Source organism: Panulirus ornatus, chromosome 13, assembly GCF_036320965.1.
Source record: "Panulirus ornatus isolate Po-2019 chromosome 13, ASM3632096v1, whole genome shotgun sequence".
NCBI classification, from domain to species: domain Eukaryota; kingdom Metazoa; phylum Arthropoda; class Malacostraca; order Decapoda; family Palinuridae; genus Panulirus; species Panulirus ornatus.
The window spans coordinates 60,184,746-60,208,793 of NC_092236.1; the positions used below are offsets into that span (position 1 = coordinate 60,184,746).

A 24,048-nucleotide genomic window follows, 5' to 3' on the forward strand; every position below is an offset into this window, starting at 1 on the left:
ATATTTGAGGTGTGGTCATACTAGACTTAGCGATATCACATCCTTGCTCTTGTTCGTAAAGTTTCTGTTAAGAAATCCTAACATCCAATTTGCTTTCTTGGTAGTTTCACTGCAGTGCTGGGGGAATCTGAAATTACTGGAGATATTGACCCCTAGGTTTCTAACACTCAGGGTGCCCTTTATCTTAAGGCCCATCAGTTCATAATAAAAATTTCTGTTGAGATTTCCTTCTTGTAACAGCTGACATTTATTAAGTTTATATGGCATTTGTCATTTACTAAACCTTTCAGTAATTTCATCCAGATCCTCTAGTAATCTTAGCTAACTTCTTCAGTTATTATTGGCAGTGCCAATCTTTGTGTCATATGCAAACTTGGACATGAGGTTAGCTAGCCTTATGTCAATATCTTTACTATAAATGATGAAAAGTATAGGCCCAAGTGCAGATCCCTGGGGAACCCACAAGTAACAGGTGACCAAGGTGATGATTAACCATTCATTACAACTCTCTGCTTTCTATTACATAACCAGGCTTCTACCTAGTTTCCTATGCAACCAGTAATCCCCAAGGCTTGGACTTTAAGCATCAATTTAAAGTGTGGGACTTTATCAAATGCTTTGTGAAACTCCAGAAATATTATATCTAATGCTTTTGCTTTTCATGGGTATTGAATAATTTATGATAAAACCCATGGACGTTTGTATGAAATTATCTGTGCCTTCTAAATCCATGGTGCGTGTTACTGACCAAGCTGTGTTGTTTCAGGTAGGCTACAACTTTACCTCTAATAATAAACTCCAGAAGTTTACATATAATTGATGTCAGGCTAACAAGACAGTAATTGCCAAGCAATTCGCAGCTTCCCTCTTTGTATATAGGAGTGACATCTGCCATTCTTCAGTCCTATAGGACTATTCCATCATGGAGAGACTTATTGAAAGTATAGGTTAAAAGGTTAACAGTCCACCAATTCTGTGTTTGATGTTAGTTACTCATGGATAGAAATGATCAGGACCCGGGCTTCAATCAGTCTTCAACTTATCTGTCTTCAATTAGTCTTCAACTTATCTATCTGTATTAGTACTGCTCTAAATGTGAGAGTAAATTCTTGCATCATCTGAATGCTATTCATCACTGTCTCAAAATTCATGTTGTTGCTTCTACCAAGAGAACAGAACTGAAAAACTTGTTCAGGGTTGTTGCTATGTTTTCACTGTCCACAATGGGTTTCCCATCCTTGCTTACTATGGATCCTATTCCACTCCTTATATGTTTCTTATCACTGATATATCTATATATCTTTTACAATCTCTATTACTATCTCTTGCAACACTCACTTTGTATTCTCTCTCTTGGCCTTATAAGACCTTTCACACATCTTATGTTTGTGTTACATTGCAATGCAATAGTTAGGTCTTTGATTTCTTAAGCTTACAGAGTTTAATTCTGTGCCATATAGCTCTTGCAATACCTTGGGGGTATCATTTAGGCTTGTTGTTGGTTTATTGAATGTGACTTGATGTTGCATAAACTGATGCTTAAAACTGGCCCATAACTTCTCTGGACATGAACCTACAAGGATGAGACTCTTCAATGCATTGCACAACCTTTCAAAATCCACCCTTTTAAAGTTAAGAGTAATTATACTGGTTTCAAGGGAGTCAGTTTTGATATTTATGTCAAACCTAACCATGTTATGGTCACAAGAACCTACATGTTCTCCAGCATAGTTGTTAATTACTAAGAACTCCTAGGATGCAAGAACTAAATCAAGTATATTAGCTTCTCTTGTTGGTTTGGTGATGGTTTAGTGAAGAAAACTGTCTTTGACAAAGTCGATAAATCTAGCAGATTCACTTTCTCAAAATGAAATAGTTTTGCTAGTTGATTTTTGATATATAAGTCTCCAAAAATAACTGGATCTTTATCCTGTTTTGTTCACTGTAAATTCTTGTACATGACAGAGTCTGTATCTGTTGGCTGAACTGGGCATTTATAGACTTTATGTAAAGTTTGGAGAATTCTGTGCTACTCTGAACACACAAGCATTCAACAGCAGCAGATGTTGTAGTCTGACTTTTAATGGTATTAAGGTACGAATATTTATATAGTGCAGTTCCTCCTCCTCGACTGTCTCTGTCTCTTACAATCAATTTGTAGTATGTTAGATTATACTCATTAACCATACTGCTGTGTTCTGTGTTTAGAAATGTTTCTCTTTAACCGATGATATAAATGTGTTCACTGTATACCAAACAATCCAGCTATTTTGTTTCCAATGGATCTTATAAAAAGTCCATTTAATTTCTTCCAAGAAATTTCCATACGAGACCGGTAGTATGGTTGGGTGACCAACTATTCTTAGACCGAGGTGTAATGACCCCCTATGAATGGTATCCCTGTCATCATTGTCTGATGGGATGGGAAGGGGATCTTAACTCCCTCATGTGAAATGCAATATGACTCGACATCACCTCAACAGCCCATTTGGTGTGGTTAACACACCAACTTCTACCAGGCCTCAACAAAAATTTTTCCTCTCCATTTGTAAGGCAATTTGATTCGCACAGTAAAGAGTTCTCTGCTGTAAATTCCCTTATCTTGTATGAAGTGGAGCCACAGGTTTATAAAGCTAATGCTAGCATCTGTGCACGCTCATTTCAGTCTCTCATCTAGACCTAACACTATTTAGGGTATAGTTACCTACATTAAGTCACAGAGAAGCTCCAACTATAACACTTTCATGTGATCTATCTTTCAGGTTGCCAATCAGCTCGTGTTCTTCTATGATAACTTCTGAGTTTGAATTCTATTAGTAAACACTTACCGCTCCCAACATTCACCACTAAAAAGTCATTTTTTAGTGGGTATATTATTGTCTTTAACCCTTTGCTCAATATGGGGAATTCTGGTACTGGGGTAAATATGAAATGTTCTCTTAACTCTTGAATTCTGTACCAAGACATTACCCAAATATCTGACCAATGAATCTCCTACCATCACAGAACAGCCATCTTCGTTCTTTTTTCATATGTCACCGCAAATCGGCTGCTCGTGTGAATGGCTGATGGAGGATGGGGGAGTCCCCCTATAAGGAAGGAGGGGAACTGCTCAATGAATGGTTGAGGTGTGACATAAACTTGGAGGAGGTTATGAAATCAGGGCAAGGGAGGGCCTTAGTGGAGGGACAGGATGGGAAGTTTGGGTGACAGTGAAAGGAGTTTAGGTGGGGGTGAGAGGAAGTATCATGACGGGAGGGACTGAGGGGTAGGGTGAGCATGATGAGCTTTAGGAAGACTGTGGGGGCATTGGCTGTTGGGGAGAAGGGTACTAGTGGGGGTGGATTGGGGCAAGCACTGCGCAGTGAATGGGCGACAGAAAAATTGTGGGGAGAGTGCAAGCGAGGGAGGGGTGGACCAGGATTGGCAGAAGAGGCAGGGTGAGGTAGTAAGGGTAGGGTTATGGTATGCCATTTTCAAAAAATGCATCTTGTCCCTTAGTATTAAGTTACCTGCACCTAAGGCTTTCAGCATTGCCTTAAATTCACTTAAATCACTTTGTTTAAACTTGTCTTCCTGATCACTACAGATTATGCAGAACAAAAAAATCTTTGTAAGCTCAGTCTGGTCATGCTGTCATAAAATCCTTAATAAAACCTTGACCACAGGTGCACAAGGGTAGCAAGAAGCTGATGCCATTGTAATAAAAAAATACACACATGTACACTGATGGTTAATATATGTAATTAAAATGAAGGAAGACTTAAAGTAGGAGAAACACTTATCTATGATAATCAAGAGAGGGAGAGATAGAGAAATCAGGTATATAGACTAAGAAGAAATCTCTAAATCATACCTTGTCTTACACGGGAGTAAAGCATACTTTTTCTTCCATATGAGTCACAATTAAAACTGAGGAGAATCTTGACACATTCATCAAAACCATGCATAGCTGCTTCATGCAAAGCTGTCCAACCAGAGTTATAACACAAGTTGATGTCAATTCCAGGCACAGATAGGTCATGCACCAGTTGGACATTATTCTTGATACATGCATGAATCAAGCGTGTTTTTCCTATTAGGTTAAGTATAAAAATTTGGAAAAAATAATTAGATAGTGAAAATTCTACTTAAATCACACCTTTACTCCATCATCACTACTCCATTCCTAATTCCATGAGGTGGATTGGGTACATACAAAACCTGAAAATCACTCAACCCATACCTAAATGAGCTAAAGTCAAGAATGGACTTCAACACATATAATGCTTGACTTCAACAATTAGAAACTGTTTCATAGTTTACATAAATGCTACATACAAATCCATTTGTTTTTCTAAGTATTTCTCACAGACATTCTTCAAAGCAAACACCTGATCCACACATTCTCTACCACTTATGAAACCACACTGCTCTTCCCCAATCTGATGCTCTGTACATGCCTTCACCCTCTAAATCAATACCCTCCCATATAATTTCCCAGGAATACTCAACAAACTTATACCTCTGCAATTTGAACACTCACCTTTATCCCCTGTGCCTTTGTACAATGGCACTAAGCATACATTCTGCCAATCCTCAGGCACTTCACCATGAGCCATACATACAGTGAATATCCTCACCAACCAGTCAACAACACAGTCATCCCCTTTTTTGATAAATTCCACTGCAATACTATCCAAACCCACTGCCTTGCCGGCTTTCATCTTCCGCAAAGCTTTCACTTTCACTACCTCTTCTCTGTTTACCAAATCATTCTCCCTGACTCTCACTTCGCACACCACCTCGACCAAAACACCCTATAGCTGCCACTCTATCATCTAATACATTCAACAAACCTTCAAAATACTCACTCCATCTCCTTCCCACATCACCACTAGTTATTACCTCCCCATTAGCCCCCTTCACTGGAGTTCTCATTTGTTCTGTTGTCTTACGCACTTTATTTACCTCCTTCCAAAACATCTTTTTATTATCCCTAAAATTCAATGATACTCTCTCATCCCAACTCTCATTTGCCCTCTCCTTCACCTCTTGCACCTTTCTCTTGATCTCCTGCCTCCTTTTATACATCTCCCAGTCATTTCTGCTATTTCCCTGCAAAAATCATCCAAATGCCTCTCTCTTCTCTTTCACTAATAATCTTACTTCTTCATCCCATCACTCACTACCCTTTCTAATCTGCCCACCTCCCACACTTCTCATGCCATAAGCATCTTTTGTGCAAACCACCACTGCTTCCTTAAATACATCCCATTCCTCCCCCACTCCCCTTATGTCCTTTGCTCTCACCTTTTTCTATTATGTACTCAGGCTCTCCTGGTACTTCCTCACACAAGTCTCCTTCCCAAGCTCATTCACTCTCACCACTCTCTTCACCCCAACATTCTCTCTTCTGAAAACCTCTACAAATCTTCACCTTTGCCTCCACAAGATAATGATCAGACATCCCTCCAGATGCACCTCTCAGCTCATTAACATCCAAAAGTCGCTCTTTCACGCGCTTATCAATTAACACGTAATCCAATAATGCTCTCTGGCCATCTCTCCTATTTACATATATATACTTATGTATATCTCTCTTTTCAAATGAGGTAATCCCAATCACCAGTCCTTTTTCAGCACACAAATCTACAAGTTCTTCACCATTTCCATTTACAACACTGAACACCCCATGTACACTAATTATTCCCTCAGCTGCCACATTACTCATCTTTGCAATCAATTCACCCATCACTATCACCCGGTCTTGTGCATCAAAACTGCTAACACACTCAGCTGATTAAAACATTTGCCTCTCATGATCTTTCTTCTAATGCCCAGGTGCATAGGCACCAATAATCACCCATCTCTCTCCATCCACTTTCAGTTTTAACCATATCAATCTAGAATTTACTTTCTTACACTCTATCACATACTCCCACAACTCCTGTTTCAGGAGTAGTGGTACTCCTTCCCTTGCTCTTGTCCTCTCACCAACCCCTGACTTTAATCCCAAAACATTCCCAAACCACTCTTCCCCTTTACCCTTGAGCTTCGTTTTACTCAGAGCGAAAACATCCAGGTTCCTTTCCTCAAACATACTACCTATCTCTCCTTTTTTCTCATCTTGGTTACATCCACATACATTTAGACATCCCAATCTGAGCATTTTTTATATTTTGTCGCTGTCTCCCGTGTTAGCGAGGTAACACAAGGAAACAGATGAAAGAATGGTCCAACCCACCCACATACACATGTATATACATACACGTACACACACAGACATATACATACCTATACATTTCAACATATACATATATATATACATACACAGACATATACATATATACACATGTACATAATTCATACTTGCTGCTTTTATTCATTCCCGTCGCCACCTTGCCACACATGAAATGACAACCCCCTCTCTCCTATCCCTAGAGATAGGGGAGAAAGAATACTTCCCATGCACTCCCTGCGTGCCGTAGAATGCGACTAAATGGGATGGAAACGGGGGGCAAGAAACCCTCCCCTCCTTGTATTTTACCTTTCTAAAAGGGGAAACAGAAGGAGTCACGCATGAGTGCTCATCCTCCTCAAAGGCTCAGATTGGGGTGTCGAAATGTGTGTGGATGTAACCAAGATGAGAATATGAAAATATATATATATATATATATATATATATATATATATATATATATATATATATATATATTTTTTTTTTGCTTTGTCGCTGTCTCCCACGTTTGCGAGGTAGCGCAAGGAAACAGACGAAAGAAATGGCCCAACCCACCCCCATACACATATATATACATACGTCCACACACGCAAATATACATATCTACACAGCTTTCCATGGTTTACCCCAGACGCTTCACATGCCCTGATTCAATCCATTGACAGCACGTCAACCCCGGTATACCACATCGATCCAATTCACTCTATTCCTTGCCCTCCTTTCACCCTCCTTCATGTTCAGGCCCCGATCACACAAAATCTTTTTCACTCCATCTTTCCACCTCCAATTTGGTCTCCCACTTCTCCTCGTTCCCTCCACCTCCGACACATATATCCTCTTGGTCAATCTTTCCTCACTCATTCTCTCCATGTGCCCAAACCATTTCAAAACACCCTCTTCTGCTCTCTCAACCACACTCTTTTTATTTCCACACATCTCTCTTACCCTTACGTTACTTACTCGATCAAACCACCTCACACCACACATTGTCCTCAAACATCTCATTTCCAGCACATCCATCCTCCTGCGCACAACTCTATCCATAGCCCACGCCTCACGACCATACATACATATTATTTTTTTTTTTTATTATACTTTGTCGCTGTCTCCCGCGTTTGCGAGGTAGCGCAAGGAAACAGACGAAAGAAATGGCCCAAACCCCCCATACACATGTATATACATACATATATGTATATATATATATATATATATATATATATATATATATATATATATATATATATATATATATATATTATATTACACTATATATATATATATTATCTCGGAAAGCAAAAATGGGTATGTTTGAAGGAATAGTGGTTCCAACAATGTTGTATGGTTGCGAGGCGTGGGCTATGGATAGAGTTGTGCGCAGGAGGATGGATGTGCTGGAAATGAGATGTTTGAGGACAATGTGTGGTGTGAGGTGGTTTGATCGAGTGAGTAACGTAAGGGTAAGAGAGATGTGTGGAAATAAAAAGAGCGTGGTTGAGAGAGCAGAAGAGGGTGTTTTGAAGTGGTTTGGGCACATGGAGAGAATGAGTGAGGAAAGATTGACCAAGAGGATATATGTGTCGGAGGTGGAGGGAACGAGAAGAGGGAGACCAAATTGGAGGTGGAAAGATGGAGTGAAAAAGATTTTGTGTGATCGGGGCCTGAACATGCAGGAGGGTGAAAGGAGGGCAAGGAATAGAGTGAATTGGAGCGATGTGGTATACCGGGGTTGACGTGCTGTCAGTGGATTGAATCAAGGCATGTGAAGCGTCTGGGGTAAACCATGGAAAGCTGTGTAGGTATGTATATTTGCGTGTGTGGACGTATGTATATACATGTGTATGGGGGGGTTGGGCCATTTCTTTCGTCTGTTTCCTTGCGCTACCTCGCAAACGCGGGAGACAGCGACAAAGTATAATAAATAAAAATAAATAAATATATATATATATATATATATATATATATATATATATATATATATATATATTTTTTTTTTTTTTTTTTATACTTTGTCACTGTCTCCCGCGTTTGCGAGGTAGCGCAAGGAAACAGACGAAAGAAATGGCCCCCCCCCATACACACATATATATATATATATATATATATATATATATATATATATACCTCACAAATGCAGGAGACAGCGACAAGGCAAAATAATAATAAAAAACATATATATATATGCCCTGGTTCAATCCATTGACAGCATGTCAACCCCAGTATACCACATCGTTCCAATTCACTCTATTTCTTGCACGCCTTTCACCCTCCTGCATGTTCAGGCCCGGATCACAAAATCTTTTTCACTCCACCTTTCCACCTCCAGTTTGGTCTCCCGCTTCTCCTCATTCCCTCCACCTCTGACACATATATCCTCTTTGTCAATCTTTCCTCACTCATTCTCTCCATGCAGCCAAACCATTCCAAAACATCCTCTTCTGCTCTCTCAACCACACTCTTTTTATTACCACACATCTCTCTTACCCTTTCATTACTTACTCGATCAAACAACCTCACACCACATTTCCACATCTCATTTCCAGCACATCCACCCTCCTCTGCACAACTCTATCTATAGCCCACGCCTTGCAACCATATAACACTGTTGGAACCACTATTCCCTCAAACATACCATTTTTGCTTTCCAAAATAACGTTCTCAACTTCCACACGTTTTTCAACGCTCCCAGAACTTTCGCCCCCTCCCCCACCCTATGCTTCACTTCCACTTCCATGGTTCCATCCACTGCCGAATCCACTCCCAGATGTCTAAAACACTTCACTTCCTCCAGCCTTTCTCCATTCAAACTTACCTCCCAACTGACTTGTCCCTCAACCCTACTGTACCTAATAACCTTGCTCTCATTCACATTTACTCTCAGCTTTCTTCTTTCACACACTACTAAACTCAGTCATCAGCTTCTGCCGTTTCTCACCCAAATCAGCCACCAGCGCTGTATCATCTGCGAACAACAACTGACTCACTTCCCAAGCTCTCCCATCCACAACAGACTGCATACCTGCCCCTCTTTCCAAAAAAAAAAAAAAATTATATATATATATATATATATATATATATATATATATATATATATATATATATATATATATATATATATAAGAGTAAATGTGAATAAGAGCAAGGTTATTAGGTACAGTAGGGTTGAGGGTCAAGTCAATTGGGAGATAAGTTTGAATGGAGAAAAACTGGAGGAAGTGAAGTGTTTTAGATATCTGGGAGTGGATCTGGCAGCGGATGGAACCATGGAAGCGGAAGTGGATCATAGGGTGGGGGAGGGGGCGAAAATTCTGGGAGCCTTGAAGAATGTGTGGAAGTCGAGAACATTATCTCAGAAAGCAAAAATGGGTATGTTTGAAGGAATAGTGGTTCCAACAATGTTGTATGGTTGCGAGGCGTGGGCTATGGATAGAGTTGTGCGCAGGAGGATGGATGTGCTGGAAATGAGATGTTTGAGGACAATGTGTGGTGTGAGGTGGTTTGATCGAGTAAGTAACGTAAGGGTAAGAGAGATGTGTGGAAATAAAAAGAGCGTGGTTGAGAGAGCAGAAGAGGGTGTTTTGAAATGGTTTGGGCACATGGAGAGAATGAGTGAGGAAAGATTGACCAAGAGGATATATGTGTCGGAGGTGGAGGGAACGAGGAGAAGAGGGAGACCAAATTGGAGGTGGAAAGATGGAGTGAAAAAGATTTTGTGTGATCGGGGCCTGAACATGCAGGAGGGTGAAAGGAGGGCAAGGAATAGAGTGAATTGGAGCGATGTGGTATACCGGGGTTGACGTGCTGTCAGTGGATTGAATCGGGGCATGTGAAGCGTCTGGGGTAAACCATGGAAAGCTGTGTAGGTATGTATATTTGCGTGTGTGGACGTATGTATATACATGTGTATGGGGGTGGGTTGGGCCATTTCTTTCGTCTGTTTCCTTGTGCTACCTCGCAAACGTGGGAGACAGCGGCAAAAAAAAAAAAAAAAAAAAAAAAAAAAAAAAAAAAAAAAATCACTGGGGATAGGGGAGAAGGAATACTTCCCACGTATTTGTACATAAGTATATGTGTCTTTCGTGACTGTTTCCTGGAGCTACCTTGCTAATGCGGGAAACAGCAATCAACTACAAAAATATGTGTATATTTACTCTTACACAGGTGCTAATAGACTTTGCCTGCCTGAGCTTACAAGTGAAAATTCACCTTTGATAAAGCTGTATCATTAGAAGTGCAAATCTCATCACAAAAACTTCATACTCCAAAGGAGTATGAAGGAGTCTACATTTGCACAAACATGTGCAACTGGAAGTAGCACATGTTTGTGCTGCAGAAGGCTTTACAAAGGTCCTAGGTAACACCAGGATTCTTTCATTATAAACTGGTCTTACAGTAATAATAAATGAAATAGTATATACTAGGTCTAGCATTTCACATGACATTTAGAAAATGGGTGTAGGCGGATGTGGCATTTCTTCGTCTGTTTCCAGCACTTCCCCGCTAACTTGGAGACACCGATCATGTATGAAAAAAGTACATACACACATGCAAAAAAAATTACATAAACAATAACACACTAAAGGAAAAGGAAGCAATGAATGGATATTTTACTTAAATTTCAAATCCTTACCCATAACATTCTTCTTGTTGACAATATGTGGAGAAATGCACGTTTTGAAAGGTGATTTTTGTGTAAACATCTTAGAACATTTTCTCTGATGTGAATCCTGAAATAGATTAACTTGTAAACTATTCGCGTCATGACCTAATATTCATTCAGTTTATAAGATTATGTGATTTCTCTTGATCAAAGCATACTGGTATAAAAAAAAGTCTCTTTAGACTTCAATCACAGTATACGTCTTCACAAACATCTATACTAAAATTTGCTTTAACACAGTGAAGTCTTGCATTTTGCTCCTGCTTAACCTGCCTAAGTCATTCTACTCATACAGATACCCAAACCTCCATCAGTCATTTCATCTAAATAAAAGAGATTATATATATATTTGTTGGCTTTAAAAGCTTCAACATTTTCTCTCCAAAGAGGTGTCCCAAGGGAATAAAAACTCTCCAAGATATGTCTAAGGAAAGTGGGGTCAAGACCTTGCATTCATTTTTTCTCTTTATTTTCTGAACAAGTATGTAATCATTACTCACTCCTGACAGTATATTAATATAATAAATGTTTCCAAAAAATTTACTACGATTTTTGTTGTGGTTAAGGAATGTGTAAGAGCAATATCTGGTAAGTTATAAGGGTTTCTGGTCCTGGCACCTGTTTCCACCTAGAACACCAATCAAATGAAATTTGCAAAACTGGGTATCATGCAAATTCTTGGTCCCCTTCCTGCAAAGTTGGGCAAAATCTGTTACATCCATCCCTTATTCTCCTTTGATTCATTTCTGAACTCTTATCACAATTCACATTTTCAACTCTAAACCTTTTTCCATAATTCCCAAAAGTGGATAACACCACTTCATTCTTATATTCAGCATGGAAAAGGTTTGGTGGTAATTGTTACACCAGCTAAATGGTTTCATTTAAACAATCAAATGAAACATCCCCTATCATTCATCCCAGTTACTGAATACACTATAAAATACTGGCAAATTAAAAGGCAATGCAAATACCAAGGAAACAGGATATTATGCAAATCAACTATAAACATCAAAAGCAGAAATATGAACTACCTACCTTAACAAGGGGTTCTGACTGGGAGTCTACACTAGTATTCTGACTCGCGCATACTGCTTGCCCATAAGCAATCTGAAATGAGAGAAAAATAATCAAATATAATTTTCCTAAAAATTTATAGCAGACAATTGTTCCTGTTAATGACTAAGACTCTGTTGAGAGAAAGAATTGAATATGGAAAGCTACTGAAAAATCTCCATGAACCAAATTATGAAATGATGTTACTGGTATATCAATACATAAACGTAACTCTTCATGTGTCTGATTGTAAACAGGCAAGAGAGAGGGGATGGAGGTGCTCTGCTTAGTGCACAACCTTGATGTTCTGGCTCTAAGTGAAACTAAGTTGAAGGGGAAGGGGTTGAATGGCCCTAAAATGTTCAAGAGAAGACAGTCCGGGGTTGGTGAGGGACAAGTAAGGAAGAAGACATGGCACCTCTGATGAAAAAGCTGTGGGACTGTGTTAGAGTGCGTAAAGAAGTGACTTTAAGATTGACATGGATTAGAATGAAAGTGCACAACAGGAGGCAGATGACTGTTAATGGATATGCATCTGGTAGTAAAACGAGTGAAGAAGAAATGAGTGCATTTTGGGAGGAGTTGAATAAGCACTTCAATAGTTCTGATACTAGGGATAAATTTTGGTGCTATGGAACTTGACTGCAAGGGTGGGTGATGTGGCAACTGAGGGTATGGGGAGTATGGGGTCCCTAGTGTAAATGGAATGGGGAAAAAGCTTGATGAACTCTGCTGAGAGATTAGTGATATTTACATCTTTTTCTTTTCCTCAATTTGATATGATGTAAAGAATGAAAAGAATAAAATATAAAATATATAAAGTAATGAGTAAATAAAATCAAAATACTTTTCTGAAAAGAAAAACCAGAAATAGATTAAATAAACATATGGACAATACATGTCTTGAGCAACAAGCAAATAAATATATACATAACTACATCCTAGCAGATTTCATAAGACAGGTTTTTCACTTCCTCTAATTTTTGTTAATACATTCCCTTGTCTTTTCATCCAATGTAAAAACAAAAAAACAATTACTAAGCTAAGACATACATGAGCTTAATCACACATGACCTGGGACATGACATCACAGCTGGCAGCTATGCAGCACTGGTGGTAGAGTACGGGTCAGGTGATTAGTCCCCTCAAGATTAAAGGGCGGATATAATAGCTGTTGCATTATCTTTTTGTATGCACTGTATATGTACATTTCTTACACTGTTGAAGTGATGTCGAGTGTGATGTCTGGTAAAGCAGTGTACATTATTTCCAGTATTTACATGAAGTTTTGAGAAATATCTTATGCACATTTTGCTTGTGGTCTAACCTCATATAATACAGAAAACTTTAATTACGTATTTTCTTAACACAGTTCTTCTCAATTGACTAATTCATACACTAAAAATCAATTACACAGAGTACATTATTAAAAATACTGTAACAGAAATATGGGATATACAGCAGAGTAAAGTTTAGAATAATTCTAGTTCAGGGAGGCAAGTGGTTGTCTCATGGTCCAAGATGGACATCATGCTTAGTGATATGGTAATATACTTACATATATTCATTATACCTCGCTGGAGGGGGGAGGGATGCTGTTTCCTGTGTGGTGGGGTGGCAACGGGAATGGATGACGGTAGCAAGTATGAATATGCACAAGTGTATACATGTATGTGTCTATGTATGTATACATTAAAATGTTTATGTATGCACATGTGTGTATATGGATGTTTATTATTATTATTATTTTGCTTTGTCGCTGTCTCCCGCGTTTGCGAGGTAGCGCAAGGAAACAGAAGAAAGAAATGGCCCAACCCACCCCCATACACAATGTATAACATACACGTCCACATAAGCAAATATACATACCTATACATCTCAATGTACACATATATATACACACACAGACACATACATATATACCCATGCACACAATTCACACTGTCTGCCTTTATTCATTCCCATCGCCACCTCGCCACACATGGAATACCATCCCCCTCCCCCTCATGTGTGCAAGGTAACGCTAGGAAAAGACAACAATGGCCCCATTCGTTCACACTCAGTCTCTAGCTGTCATGCAATAATGCCCGAAACCACAGCTCCCTTTTCACATCCAGGCCCCACACAACTTTCCATGGTTTACCCCAGACGCTTCACATGCCTTGATTCAATCCACTGACAGCACGTCAACCCCAGTATACCACATCGATCCAATTCACTCTATTCCTTGCCCGCCTTTCACCCTCCTGCGTGTTCAGGCCCCGATCACACAAAATCTTTTTCACTCCATCTTTCCACCTCCAATTTGGTCTCCCACTTCTCCTCGTTCCCTCCACCTCCGACACATATATCCTCTTGGTCAATCTTTCCTCACTCATTCTCTCCATGTGCCCAAACCATTTCAAAACACCCTCTTCTGCTCTCTCAACCACGCTCTTTTTATTTCCACACATCTCTCTTACCCTTACATTACTTACTCGATCAAACCACCTCACACCACACATTGTCCTCAAACATCTCATTTCCAGCACATCCATCCTCAAGCGCACAACTCTATTCATAGCCCACACCTCGCAACCATACAGCATTGTTGGAACCACTGTTCCTTCAAACATACCCATTTTTGCTTTCCGAGATAATGTTCTCGACTTCCACACATTCTTCAAGGCTCCCATGGATGTTTATGTATTTACATATATGTGTGTATGAGGGGTTGGGCCATTCTTCGTCTGTTTCCTTGCTCTACCTCAATGATGCAGGAAACAACAATTAAGTATAATAATAATAATGATAATAATGCTATACTTGATCGGCGTTTCCTTCATGAGCAAAGCAGCACAAGGAAACAAATGAAGAAAGACCCATTAACTCACATACTCATATATATACATATACTGCTGTAAATGGAGTGAACCAGGGCATGTGAAACATCTGGGGTAAACCATGGAAAGGTCTGTGGGGCCTGGATGTGGATAGGAAGCCGTGGTTTTGGTGCTTTATACATGATAACAAGAGACTGAGCATGAATAAATGTGGCCTTTTCTGTCTGTTTTCCTGGCCCTACCTCACTGATGCAGGGGATGGTGATGCTGTTTCCTGTAGAGTGGGGTGGTGCAAGGAATGGATGAAGGCAAGCACGAATATGTACATATCTATATGTATATGTCTGAGTATGTGTGTGTATGCATATGTACGTGTATGTGCATGTATGTATGTATATATGTGTATATGAGGGGATGGGTCTTTCTTCATCTGTTTCTTGGCACTATCTCACTGGCATGGAAAACAGAAATCAAGTGTAATAATAATAATAATAATAATAATAATAAAAATATTCCAGTTTCATGATAAGAGAAGTGGACCAGGCAGTATGATACAGTGGTTAAATTGATGAAAACTACTATTGACGTTTGTGTAAATAAATTATACATTTTCCCTTTTCCATAGCCAGAGGTTGAACCATTATGTGACATTCATTTTTCATTTCATTTCAAGCTAGAAGTTTCAGTTTTCTAAATCATTTCTTACATTTTTCATATATATATATATATATATATATATATATATATATATATATATATATATATATATATATATATTTTTTTTTTTTTTTTTTTTTTTTATACTTTGTCGCTGTCTCCCGCGTTTGCGAGGTAGCGCAAGGAAACAGACGAAAGAAATGGCCCAACCCCCCCCATACACATGTACATACACACGTCCACACACACAAATATACATACCTACACAGCTTTCCATGGTTTACCCCGGACGCTTCACATGCCTTGATTCAATCCACTGACAGCACGTCAACCCCTGTATACCACATCGCTCCAATTCACTCTATTCCTTGCCCTCCTTTCACCCTCCTGCATGTTCAGGCCCCGATCACACAAAATCTTTTTCACTCCATCTTTCCACCTCCAATTTGGTCTCCCTCTTCTCCTCGTTCCCTCCACCTCCGACACATATATCCTCTTGGTCAATCTTTCCTCACTCATTCTCTCCATGTGCCCAAACCATTTTAAAACACCCTCTTCTGCTCTCTCAACCACGCTCTTTTTATTTCCACACATCTCTCTTACCCTTACGTTACTTACTCGATCAAACCACCTCACACCACACATTGTCCTCAAACATCTCATTTCCAGCACATCCATCCTCCTGCGCACAACTCTATCCATAGCCCACGCCTCGCAACCATACAACATTGTTGAAACTACTATTCCTTCAAACATACCCATTTTTGCTTTCCGGGATAATGTTCTCGACTTCCACACATTTTTCAAGGCTCCCAAAATTTTCGCCCCCTCCCCCACCCTATGATCCACTTCCGCTTCCATGGTTCCATCCGCTGACAGATCCACTCCCAGATATCTAAAACACTTCACTTCCTCCAGTTTTTCACCATTCAAACTCACCTCCCAATTGACTTGACCCTCAACCCTACTGTACCTAATAACCTTGCTCTTATTCACATTTACTCTTAACTTTTGGTAAACAGAGAAGAGGTAGTAAAAGCTTTGCGGAAGATGAAAGCCGGCAAGGCAGCAGGTTTGGATGGTATTGCAGTGGAATTTATTAAAAAAGGGGGTGACTGTATTGTTGACTGGTTGGTAAGGTTATTTAATGTATGTATGACTCATGGTGAGGTGCCTGAGGATTGGCGGAATGCGTGCATAGTGCCATTGTACAAAGGCAAAGGGGATAAGAGTGAGTGCTCAAATTACAGAGGTATAAGTTTGTTGAGTATTCCTGGTAAATTATATGGGAGGGTATTGATTGAGAGGGTGAAGGCATGTACAGAGCATCAGATTGGGGAAGAGCAGTGTGGTTTCAGAAGTGGTAGAGGATGTGTGGATCAGGTGTTTGCTTTGAAGAATGTATGTGAGAAATACTTAGAAAAGCAAATGGATTTGTATGTAGCATTTATGGATCTGGAGAAGGCATATGATAGAGTTGATAGAGATGCTCTGTGGAAGGTATTAAGAATATATGGTGTGGGAGGCAAGTTGTTAGAAGCAGTGAAAAGTTTTTATCGAGGATGTAAGGCATGTGTACGTGTAGGAAGAGAGGAAAGTGATTGGTTCTCAGTGAATGTAGGTTTGCGGCAGGGGTGTGTGATGTCTCCATGGTTGTTTAATTTGTTTATGGATGGGGTTGTTAGGGAGGTAAATGCAAGAGTCTTGGAAAGAGGGGCAAGTATGAAGTCTGTTGGGGATGAGAGAGCTTGGGAAGTGAGTCAGTTGTTGTTCGCTGATGATACAGCGCTGGTGGCGGATTCATGTGAGAAACTGCAGAAGCTGGTGACGGAGTTTGGTAAAGTGTGTGGAAGAAGATATATATATATATATATATATATATATATATGTGTGTGTGTGTGAGTATATGTGTGTATACTTTGTCGCTGTCTCCCGCGTTTGCGAGGTAGCGCAAGGAAACAGACGAAAGAAATGGCCCCCTCCCCCCCATACACATGTATATACATACGTCCACACACGCAAATATACATACCTACACAGCTTTCCATGGTTTATCCCAGACGCTTCACATGCCTTGATTCAATCCACTGACAGCATGTCAACCCCGGTATACCACATCGCTCCAATTCACTCTATTCCTTGCCCTCCTTTCACCCTCCTGCATGTTCAGGCCCCGATCACACAAAATCTTTTTCACTCCATCTTTCCACCTCCAATTTGGTCTCCCTCTTCTCCTTGCTCCCTCCACCTCCGACACATATATCCTCTTGGTCAATCTTTCCTCACTCATCCTCTCCATGTGCCCAAACCACTTCAAAACACCCTCTTCTGCTCTCTCAACCACGCTCTATTTATTTCCACACATCTCTCTTACCCTTACGTTACTCACTCGATCAAACCACCTCACACCACACATTGTCCTCAAACATCTCATTTCCAGCACATCCATCCTCCTGCGCACAACTCTATCCATAGCCCACGCCTCGCAACCATACAACATTGTTGGAACCACTATTCCTTCAAACATACCCATTTTTGCTTTCCGAGATAATGTTCTCGACTTCCACACATTCTTCAAGGCCCCTAGAATTTTCGCCCCCTCCCCCACCCTATGATCCACTTCCGCTTCCATGGTTCCATCCGCTGCCAGATCCACTCCCAGATATCTAAAACACTTCACTTCCTCCAGTTTTTCTCCATTCAAACTCACCTCCCAATTGACTTGACCCTCAACCCTACTGTACCTAATAACCTTGCTCTTATTCACATTTACTCTTAACTTTCTTCTTCCACACACTTTACCAAACTCAGTCACCAGCTTCTGCAGTTTCTCACATGAATCAGCCACCAGCGCTGTATCATCAGCGAACAACAACTGACTCACTTCCCAAGCTCTCTCATCCCCAACATATATATTTTTTTTTTTTTTTTTTTGCTTTGTTGCTGTCTCCCGCGTTCCCAAGCTCACTTACTCTCACCACCCTCTTCACCCCAACATTCACTCTTCTTTTCTGAAAACCCATACAAATCTTCACCTTAGCCTCCACAAGATAATGATCAGACATCCCTCCAGTTGCACCTCTCAGCACATTAACATCCAAAAGTCTCTCTTTCGCGCGCCTGTCAAATAACACGTAATCCAATAACGCTCTCTGGCCATCTCTCCTACTTACATAAGTATACTTATGTATATCTCGCTTTTTAAACCAGGTATTCCCAATCACCAGTCCTTTTTCAGCACATAAATCTACAAGCTCTTCACCATTTCCATTTACAACACTGAACACCCCATGTATCCCAATTATTCCCTCAACTGTCACATTACTCACCTTTGCATTCAAATCACCCATCACTATAACCCTGTCTTGTGCATCAAAACCACTAACACACTCATTCAGCTGCTCCCAAAACGCTTGCCTCTCATGATCTTTCTTCTCATGCCCAGGTGCATATGCACCAATAATCACCCATCTCTCTCCATCAACTTTCAGTTTTACCCAACTTACTTTCTTACATTCTATCACATACTCCCACAACTCCTGTTTCAGGAGTACTGCTACTCCTTCCCTTGCTCTTGTCCTCTCACTAACCCCTGACTTTACTCCCAAGACATTCCCAAACCACTCTTCCCCTTTACCCTTGAGCTTAGTTTCACTCAGAGCCAAAACATCCAGGTTCCTTTCCTCAAACATACTACCTATCTCTCCTTTTTTCACATCTTGGTTACATCCACACGCATTTAGACACCCCAATCTGAGTCTACGAGGAGGATGAGCACTCCCCGCGTGACTCCTTCTGTTTCCCATTTTTAGAAAGTTAAAATACAAGGAGGGGAGGATTTCTGGCCCCCCACTCCCGTCCCCTCTAGTCGCCTTCTACGACACGTGAGGAATGTGTGGGAAGTATTCTTTCACCCCTATCCCCAGAGAAAGGTGCAAGAGGTGAAAAAAAGGGCAAATGAGAGTTGGGGTGAGAGAGTATCATTAAATTTTAGGGAGAATAAAAAGATGTTCTGGAAGGAGGTAAATAAGGTGCGTAAGACAAGGGAGCAAATGGGAACTTCAGTGAAGGGCGCAAATGGGGAGGTGATAACAAGTAGTGGTGATGTGAGAAGGAGATGGAGTGAGTATTTTGAAGGTTTGTTGAATGTGTTTGATGATAGAGTGGCAGATATAGGGTGTTTTGGTCGAGGTGGTGTGCAAAGTGCGAGGGTTAGGGAAAATGATTTGGTAAACAGAGAAGAGGTAGTAAAAGCTTTGCGGAAGATGAAAGCCGGCAAGGCAGCAGGTTTGGATGGTATTGCAGTGGAATTTATTAAAAAAGGGGGTGACTGTATTGTTGACTGGTTGGTAAGGTTATTTAATGTATGTATGACTCATGGTGAGGTGCCTGAGGATTGGCGGAATGCGTGCATAGTGCCATTGTACAAAGGCAAAGGGGATAAGAGTGAGTGCTTAAATTACAGAGGTATAAGTTTGTTGAGTATTCCTGGCAAATTATATGGGAGGGTATTGATTGAGAGGGTGAAGGCATGTACAGAGCATCAGATTGGGGAAGAGCAGTGTGGTTTCAGAAGTGGTAGAGGATGTGTGGATCAGGTGTTTGCTTTGAAGAATGTATGTGAGAAATACTTAGAAAAGCAAATGGATTTATATGTAGCATTTATGGATCTGGAGAAGGCATATGATAGAGTTGATAGAGATGCTCTGTGGAAGGTATTAAGAATATATGGTGTGGGAGGCAAGTTGTTAGAAGCAGTGAAAAGTTTTTATCGAGGATGTAAGGCATGTGTACGTGTAGGAAGAGAGGAAAGTGATTGGTTCTCAGTGAATGTAGGTTTGCGGCAGGGGTGTGTGATGTCTCCATGGTTGTTTAATTTGTTTATGGATGGGGTTGTTAGGGAGGTGAATGCAAGAGTTTTGGAAAGAGGGGCAAGTATGAAGTCTGTTGGGGATGAGAGAGCTTGGGAAGTGAGTCAGTTGTTGTTCGCTGATGATACAGCGCTGGAGGCTGATTCATGTGAGAAACTGCAGAAGCTGGTGACTGAGTTTGGTAAAGTGTGTGAAAGAAGAAAGTTAAGAGTAAATGTGAATAAGAGCAAGGTTATTAGGTACAGTAGGGTTGAGGGTCAAGTCAATTGGGAGGTAAGTTTGAATGGAGAAAAACTGGAGGAAGTAAAGTGTTTTAGACATCTGGGAGTGGATCTGGCAGCGGATGGAACCATGGAAGTGAAAGTGGATCATAGGGTGGGGGAGGGGGCGAAAATTCTGGGAGCCTTGAAGAATGTGTGGAAGTCGAGAACATTATCTCGGAAAGCAAAAATGGGTATGTTTGAAGGAATAGTGGTTCCAACAATGTTGTATGGTTGCGAGGCGTGGGCTATGGATAGAGTTGTGCGCAGGAGGATGGATGTGCTGGAAATGAGATGTTTGAGGACAATGTGTGGTGTGAGGTGGTTTGATCGAGTAAGTAACGTAAGGGTGAGAGAGATGTGTGGAAATACAAAGAGCGTGGTTGAGAGAGCAGAAGAGGATGTTTTGAAATGGTTTGGGCACATGGAGAGAATGAGTGAGGAAAGATTGACCAAGAGGATATATGTGTCGGAGGTGGAGGGAACGAGGAGAAGTGGTAGACCAAATTGGAGGTGGAAAGATGGAGTGAAAAGGATTTTGTGTGATCGGGGCCTGAACATGCAGGAGGGTGAAAGGAGGGCAAGGAATAGAGTGAATTGGAGCGATGTGGTATACAGGGGTTGACGTGCTGTCAGTGGATTGAATCAAGGCATGTGAAGCGTCCGGGGTAAACCATGGAAAGCTGTGTAGGTATGTATATTTGCGTGTGTGGACGTGTGTATGTACATGTGTATGGGGGGGGGTTGGGCCATTTCTTTCGTCTGTTTCCTTGCGCTACCTCGCAAACGCGGGAGACAGCGACAAAAAAAAAAAAAAAAAAAAAAAAAAAAAAAAATATATATATATATATATTTTTTTTTTTTTATCATACTTTGTCGCTGTCTCCCTGGGGACAGGGAGAAAGAATACTTCCCACGTATTCCCTGCATGTCGTAGAAGGCAATCAAATAGGGTGGAAGCAGAGGGCTGGAAATCCTCCCCTCCAGTTTTTACTTTTCCAAAAGAAGGAACAGAGAAGGGGGCTATGTGAGGATCTTCCCTCAAAGACTTGGTTCTTTGTTCTTGATGCTGTCTTGCTAAAGCAGGAAATGGCACATATATATGAAATGAAAAAAAAAAAAATAATAATAATAATAGGGGAGAAAGAACACTTCCCACATATTCCCATGTGTCGTAGAAGGCGACCAAAGGGGGAAGGAGTGGGGGGGGGGGGAACCTGGAAACCCTCCTGTCCTTCTATTTCAATTTCTAAAAGGGGAAACAGATAAAGGAGTCAAGTGGGTAGTGATCATCCTCCTCGAAGGCTCATATTGTGGTGTCTGAATGTGTGTGGGTGTAACCAAGATGAAAAGAAAGGAGAGGCAGGTAGTATGTTTAAGGAAAGTAACCTGGATGTTCTGACTCAGAGTGAAACAAAGCTTAAGGGTGAAGAGGAAGAATGGTTCAGAAAAGTCTTGGGAGTAAAGTCAGGGATTCGTGAAAGGACAAGAGATAAGGAAGGAGTAGCACTACTCCTAAAGCAGGAGTTGTGGGAGTGTGTGATAGAGTCTAAGAAAGTAAATTCTAGATTGATGTGGGCAAAACAGAAAGTGGATGAAAAGAGATGGGTGATTGATTATTGGTGCTTCTGCGCCTGGTCATGAGAAGAAATATCATGAGAGGCAAGTGTTTTGGGAGCAGGTGAATGAGTGTGTCAGCAGCTTTGGTGTACAAGACTGGGTATTAGTGATGGGTGATGTAAATACGAAGATGAGTAATGTGGCAGTTGAGGGTACAACTGGTGTATATGGCGCATTCAGTGTTATGAATGGAAATGGTGAAGAGCTTGTGGATTTGTGTGCTACGAAAAGACTGGTGATTGGGAATACCTGGTTTATAAAGAGAGATATACATAAGTATACGTATGTGAGTATGTTAAGCAGTCTGGGTAAACCATAGAAAGTCTGTGGACGCTGGCTGTGGATAGGGAGCTGTGGCTTCAAAGCATTACACATGACAGCTAGAGAATGCATGTGAGAGAATGCAGCCTTTCTTTGTCTGATCCTTGTGCAAACTCGCTAACATGGGAAACAGTAATGAAGTATGATAAAAATACAAAACATATTTTATAAAACAACTTACAATATCACCAAGAGAAATATGTAAGCTCTGGATCTCAGTTAACTCCTGGAAAATGAGGGAACAAATCACCATTCTGGGCCAAGGAGATGGAAGGTCCAGGATGAGTTGGAAAGAACACCGTGGACCAGATTCTGCCAGAAGAAAAATTCAAATTAAGCACAACTTGATCTTCACTGAGAGATATTTCAAGTATCCTGTGGAAATTAGAGAAAGACTATTAAGTATGTATCTCTCACATGTCACAGAAGGCAACTAAGACGAGTGGGAGGAAGATGGGTGGGGGTTGGAAATCCTCCCCACCTGGATCATCACTTTCTAAAAGACAAAAAAGAGGAATAGAACCAAACAAGAATTTCTCTGGATACATTTGGATGTCTGTTCCTGATGCTGCCTCACTATGGCAGGAAAGGAGACCATCTAAGTATGTACATTTGCATATTTGTAAGCATGTTATCCTTGGGATAGGGAAGAAATCCTGTGTTGTAAAAAGTATTTTAGTTGGGTGGAGTGGGATCCTCCCCTCTTGTATCACTTTCCAGAAAAGAAATTGAAGGAGGCTAATATCGATTTTTTCCCTCTGAGGCTGTCATCTGTATCCTGATGTGACAGCATTCATGCAGAAAATGGCAAAAACACATGAAAGAAGAAAAAAGATATATGAATACAGATGTTGCCCAAATTCCCCAAGTCTTTTGGTGGACCAAAAAATCAAGCAATTCTGTTTCACAAATTTCAGTTTAATGATTTTCAATGTTAAAATAGGATTATGGAGCAAAGGCCTTTACAATGGTACTAAATATTGCTTGCAAAGATTTCTGTACCACTAAAAAAAGAAATCACAATAAACACATATGTGTATACAGTCAGGAAAAACTGTTATATATCTAAATATTCAAAAAATGACAAAAATAAGAGGTAGAGAAGGAATTGCCATCTATCACATGGATGTGTGTGATCAACTTCAGTTTAAAACATTCAGCTTTATCATAATCGGTGAATGATACAGCAAACTGTATTTTTCATATATATTTTTGAAGCAATTCTCTTGAACAGGTTCTTCAGTAAGAAAAGAATTATCAATTACATATATCACATATTTCTTTTTCTAAAGTTTTGTGGGGCCTGGTTGTGGAAAGGGAGCTGTGGTTTTGGTGCATTAAACATGACAGCTAGAGACAAAGTGTGAATGAATGTAGCCTTTGTTGTCTTTTCCTAGCGCTACCTTGTGCACGCGCAGGGGGAGGAGGTGCCATTTCATGTGTGGTGGGGTGGCGACAAGAAAACATATACACACCAAAATGATTAGACAACCACTAAATAACCACTATCAGATCCCAATTCAAAAATCCATCCCATCAGACATAGAGACAACTGAAACTAAAC

At 40.5% G+C, this 24,048-nt stretch overlaps 1 protein-coding gene across 8 annotated transcripts in view; it reads right to left on the reverse strand.

Annotated features, from left to right (window-relative positions):
• LOC139752957 (uncharacterized) overlaps positions 1 to 24,048 on the reverse strand; it is a 106,414-nt gene that overhangs the window by 15,635 nt on the left and 66,731 nt on the right. For 6 of the 8 annotated variants that reach the window (XM_071669080.1, XM_071669079.1, XM_071669083.1 and 3 more), the window contains 4 exons: positions 22,666 to 22,796; positions 11,916 to 11,987; positions 10,848 to 10,944; positions 3,857 to 4,075 (listed from right to left, as the gene is read on the reverse strand). In XM_071669080.1, the coding sequence (XP_071525181.1) occupies positions 3,857 to 4,075; positions 10,848 to 10,944; positions 11,916 to 11,987; positions 22,666 to 22,796 (519 nt within the window). The remainder of the gene's footprint in view (positions 1 to 3,856; positions 4,076 to 10,847; positions 10,945 to 11,915; positions 11,988 to 22,665; positions 22,797 to 24,048) is intronic. The other 2 variants (XM_071669082.1, XM_071669081.1) reach the window with 1 other exon arrangement.